Source organism: Triticum aestivum, chromosome 1B (genome assembly GCF_018294505.1).
Source record: "Triticum aestivum cultivar Chinese Spring chromosome 1B, IWGSC CS RefSeq v2.1, whole genome shotgun sequence".
Classification (NCBI taxonomy): Eukaryota; Viridiplantae; Streptophyta; class Magnoliopsida; order Poales; family Poaceae; genus Triticum; species Triticum aestivum.
In genome coordinates this window covers 581,259,179-581,264,657 of record NC_057795.1, presented here as the reverse complement: position 1 = coordinate 581,264,657, position 5,479 = coordinate 581,259,179, and the positions used below count along the sequence as shown (strand labels likewise).

The 5,479-nt window shown below is 51.5% G+C and overlaps 1 protein-coding gene across 1 annotated transcript; it reads right to left on the bottom strand.

Moving 5' to 3' along the window:
- Positions 1-2,876: 2,876 nt before the first annotated feature.
- On the bottom strand, positions 2,877-5,248 carry LOC123139893 (PLASMODESMATA CALLOSE-BINDING PROTEIN 4). The gene is made up of 3 exons (XM_044559591.1): positions 4,993-5,248; positions 4,399-4,672; positions 2,877-3,513 (listed from the first exon to the last, which is right to left on the bottom strand). The coding sequence occupies exons 1-3, from the start codon at positions 5,042-5,044 to the stop codon at positions 3,210-3,212; spliced, it is 630 nt and encodes a 209-aa protein (XP_044415526.1). The 5' UTR covers positions 5,045-5,248; the 3' UTR covers positions 2,877-3,209.
- Positions 5,249-5,479: the final 231 nt, after the last annotated feature.

Genomic DNA, 5,479 nt, shown 5'->3' with positions numbered 1-5,479 from the left:
CCCACATTCGCCATGTTGGCCATAGGTGGGTTTTTCTTCGAAAGAGAGATGAAAATAATAAGGTAGTATAGTACAAAGCAAGGCTCATCGCTCAAGGGTTCACTCAACGACCAGGTGTCGATTTTGAGGAGACTTATTCCCCGGTCATGGACGGAGTTACCTTTAGATACTTGATCTCGATGGCAGTAAACATGGGCTTGAAAATGAAACTAATGGATTTTGTCATTGCTTATCAGTATGGTAACTTGGATTCGAACATATACATGAAGGTTCCAGAAGGTATCACTGTTCCGAACCATGATAGAGCAAATAGGGGTCTATAAAGTGTTCAACTTCAAAAGGCACTGTACGGACTCAGACAGTCGGGTCGAATGTGGTACAATCGCTTAAGTGATTTCCTTCATCAGAAGGGCTACACGAGCAATAAAGATTGCCCGTGTGTTTTCATACGGCGATCCCAAGATGGATTCTGTATAATCTCGGTGTACGTGGACGATTTAAACATAATCGGTACGCCTGAGGATATTGAGGAAGTGAGTTCCTACCTGATGTTGGAATTCGAGATGAAGGATTTGGGTAAAACCAAGTTCTGTCTAGGTGTGCAACTTGAACATTCCCCTGATGGGATTCTAGTGCACAAGGCGGCCTACACCCAGAAGGTGTTGGAAAGATTTGGATTTGATAAGGCATATCCTTCTAAGACCCCGATGGTTGGGAGATCTTTACAGCCAGACAAGGACCCGTTCAGGCCAAAGGAAGAGCGGGAGGAAACTCTGGGACCAGAGGTTCCTTACCTGAGTGTAGTTGGAGCACTCATGTACCTCGCAAACTGTACACGACCAGACATTGCGTTCGTCATCAGTTTGCTTGCGAGGTATAGTTCTGAACCTACCAAAAGACATTGAAAAGGTGTCAAGGACGTCTTTCGTTACCTGCAAGGGACCAAAGATCTTAGCCTGTTTTATAGAAGGAATCAAGACCTATCTATTTATAGGATATGCCGATGCTGGGTACCTATGGACCCGCATGATTGCAAATCGCAGACTGGATATGTTTTTATTTGTGGTGGAACTGCATTTTCCTTGTCCAAGCAAACTCTTGTGTCGACTTCCATGAACCACTCGAAAATCGTGGCACTATTCAAAGCGTCAAAAGAATGTGTATCGCTTTGGCGAGTGATCGGCCACATTCAGCAGACATGTGGGCTGAACACCGTACAAACCCCTACTATTATCTATGAAGATAATGCTGCTTGTGTTGCACAAGTCCAGATGGGTTATGTGAAGAGTAACCTCACAAAGCATATTAGTTTCAAGTTCTTCTATGCACATGAGCTGCAGTAGTTGAACGAGGTGAGAGTTTTGCACACTAAGTCCTGTAACAATCTTGCTGATATGTTCACTAAATCATTACCGGCATCAACCTTAGAGAGGTGTGTGCGTGGAATCGGTATGATGAGACTTAGAGAGATGCAAGGTTCAGGGGGAGAAACTTCACAAACTCGTGGTTAAAATCTCAATCTTGATGATCGAGTACTCAACTTGATGGTTGAGTGGATTGTGCTCTTTTTCCCTTGAATGAGTTTTTCTCATGTTTCTCACGCGAGGTTTTTGACGAGACAATTCGTGCAATACAACAACGTATAATGTATGCTCTTTCTTCATGTTTTTTCCCACTGGGTTTTTTGAAGTTTTGCGACATGTATATACGGATAATTACCCAAGGAGGAGTGTTGGGAAACCGGCCCACGTCGTGAGGCTAGCGACTGCGTGCGTATCGCATGGGATAGCCCCTCCCGGTTCCACACTTTACGTTAAGTGGGTATTTATCCCTTGACCCCCTACCCCTATATAAAGCGACGAGGAGCAATCATTATAACAGTTGATCATTGATTAATAAAGCTAGTCTCCTCCATATTTCTCTGTGTTCATCTACCCACTTATCCCTTGACCCCCTACCCCTATATAAAGCGACGAGGAGCAATCATTATAACAGTTGATCATTGATTAATAAAGCTAGTTTCTTCTGTGTTCATCTACTTTTGCGTGTTCGACTACTTCGTCTACAACGCGCTCCCTCGCTCCGCAACCTCGGACCGGACTCGCCGGCGGAGTTGCGGAACAACCCTGAAAGGAGTTGCGGAACAACCCTGAACTACTGATTTCGCTTTTGAATTTTCCTTCGCCGATGTAACTGCTTTTCTTTAGACGTGCCGATGTAACTGATTTTTTTTTGAGAGAGAAGATGTAACTGCTTTTTTTTTTAGCATCGAAAGAGAAGATGTAACTGCTAAATGTGCCACCTCCAAGGCACAACACCAGCCCACGCTCAACGAGCGGCGAGCACAAGGGCCCGTGAGGCCCAAACCATGCTCGTGGATCCATGCGTTGGCCCAGACCGCGCCGAAGACCACCGCCTGGTACCCCCAATCCCGTGCCCGCACCTGGCTGCGCCCGCGGCTGGTCCCGTCATGAACCGCGCGGCCCCCGAGGAGATCAGAGGCACAGTGGGGCGCCTCGTGAGCCTTTCCTGTGTCGGTGTCGGCGTGTTCCGCTCGCTCGAGATACAGTAGTGCGCGCCACAGACAAGAGTCCAGATCAAAGTGGACTCTGCGCTCTGGCTCCGAGCACCAGACCTCGATCGCGGCGATATTTTTCCTTGCCCGACATCCGTCCAAGCTCCATGTGCCGCCGCAGCGCGGCGCACCGCAAACCCCCAAAACTCCACCGTGCATGCTCACACGGATCATGGCATCGTGGGCGGGTCGACCTGATGATGCGAAGCCGTGACCGACCGGCCCAGCGCCAAAGACAACACGAGACACGCCACCACGATCATGAGCTAGCGGCACAAAAGTGGCATGGAAACAGACGAAGTTGGAACGACAACACATAATTATATGTCTCGGAACACCGTCACCGCTACGAGAAGGAAGAAAGAATTCCCTACCAGATCTCATCAACTCTACCACGACCCGCACCGGTACAAACACCACATGGGGTGGTCAGCTTAATAAGAGTAGTACTCATGGACAGACAGACAGACACTAGGCTACTGGTACGTCCGATCGAACATCAAAACGACGCCGGAAAGGCAGGCGAGCGAGCCAACGGGCACAAAAGCGGCGGCCGCGCCCACCGAATCCGGCGTCGCACCCGCCAGCATTGCCGACGCGCCTTTCCGCCAGCCAACCAGTGGTCGCCAGCGCATCAGATGAAGTGGAGGAGGAGCGGCGCGGCTGCCGCCACGAGGAGCCCCGCGGCGGCCACGCGGCGACCGACCACGGCTGCGCTGTAGTCCTGGTTCATGGATGGGCCGTACGCGCCGCCGCCGAAGGGGCTTCCCGGCATCCCGGTGCTGGTCGCGCCCGGCGGGGTCATGCTTCCCATGCCGCCGGTGCTGGTGCCGGTGCCGACGCCCGTGCCCGCTCCGGTGCTGGTTCCTGTACCGGTTCCCATGCCGCCGGTACCTGTCCCTGTGCCGCCGGTTCCCATGCCGCCGGTGCCTACGCCGCTGCAGAAAGAAAGAAACGTACACAAAGCGCACACGTACATCGTCGGTCAGTACATTGCACGGTGAAATGTCTCACATGTCCCATCTTCAAAATAGCGAGAAAGTTGCTTAGAATCTATCTATTGCATATATAATGCAGATGCAATGATGCCGACGCGCTTGCCCAAGTTCAATGCAACTTTGAACGGGTGGCATTCGGCAAAAGATGGACCGCCCTTTAAGGTCGGACTAGAAATATCCGATTCAGACACCTTTTGCTTCACATGGGCAAAAGCAAGAACTCAAGAACAGTAGCAAAGGGAGAACATCCAGCTACTAGAGTGTTCATCAGTAGTGGTACTACTATGTGTAGATGCATATGTTGTTTAGCTGCAGATGTACTGTAATATTCGTCTGTCATTAGTGGGCGCGGCACATATTCCACGAATCTGCTTTGACAGCTTTTGCAAATGATTTTTCAGATCAACTTTGTGTTGGTATATTGCAAGCTGAAACATGGTTACTACACACTTCAGAATGCTGGTAGTACTACTCGGTAACTCTGGTAACCATGAACCCTGAACTAGATTACGGCACGTTGAATTAACTATCATGTGTGTACGTGGCTCATGTGCGGCCGTGTGAAGAATCTAGATTACGGCACACTAATAACACCAAGTAAACTATGCCCAGCGACCCATGACACCAGTCAGGGGCAGTCAGAGGCCATACTGCATCTCGGTTAAGATATACTACTTCCCAGATTCACGTACTCCAATCAGGAGTATTAAAAGGGAAATGCCCGTAAATCTATTATTAAACAGTTTCACTGATCTAGTAGAGTAGTAAGCATGTTCGAGGCCAAACAAACATGTGAGGGAGGCATGTGGGCAGATGGGGGTTAACCTTGCGCTGGCGGGGTACTTGCAGGATCCGGCGCTGGGGTCGGCGCCGGTGAGGGTGGCGACGCCCATGAAGTCGCAGGTGGCGCCCATGCCGGCGTTCTTCTGGTAGTAGCTGTTGCAGGCGTAGGAGCAGTGGGCGACGACGGAGGAGGGCTGGAAGCAGGGCCCGCTGGAGGTGATCTGGGTGCAGTCGGCGCCCTTGCCGCACGCGTAGTCGATGGCCTTCTGCATCGCCACCGGGTTCGCGTCCGACTTGCACACGCAGTACATCGCATCTGCTAGGTCACCAACCAAACAACAATAAGCTCTCGAATCCAGCAGCAAGGAAATAAATATTTCTTGTTCTACAGTTCTGGAGGATGGAGAAAACCAGGCACAAATAGCAAGAACATCTCTGATCTAGTCTAGAGACAAAAGTTTTCAAGAAGATACAAGGAAAGTTTGTTAGATGTCCAAAGCACCTTCAAGAAGTGCTAGAACAAAAGGATTCAGGCCTGGGGAGTTAATGGAAAAGAAAGAAACCTAGGAACTCAATCTAGGCAGGCAAAACTACTATGTTTGCGCAGAGCGAGCTGTGGGGATTGGGGCCGCTGACCTGAGCCGGTGAACATGGCGACCAAGAGGATGAGCACCAGAGGGGCCGCCATTGCAGCAGCGGAAGGGAGCTTGAGGTCGAGCTCTCTCGCCGACGCCTCGCCGAGGTCCGGGCAAGCAAATGAGGAGGAGAACGGAGGAAGCTAGTCGGCGTGGCGTGGGAGAGTGGAGAGTGTTAGTAGTGTGCAGTGCGGTCAAGCTCCCGAGCGCGGCCCCTTTTTATCGGCGAACACCGGCCACACAAACCCACATCGAGCCGTTCGTTCGCCCCCTGGAGGTGTCTCTGGACGCGTCGGCGTGCGACCGTGCGCCAGTGTCCTTGCCACGGGGTGACGAGCCGGGCCGTGTCCGCATGCCAACGGCTTTATTTTGCTCGCATCAAGCGGCGGTGGTGAGTCATCGACGGATGGATCGTCCTGTGCGTCTCGTGCAAAGGCGTGCAGAGAGCTCTGGGCCGCGCTGTCCCGCTTTGGCGCGGCATGGCAGGC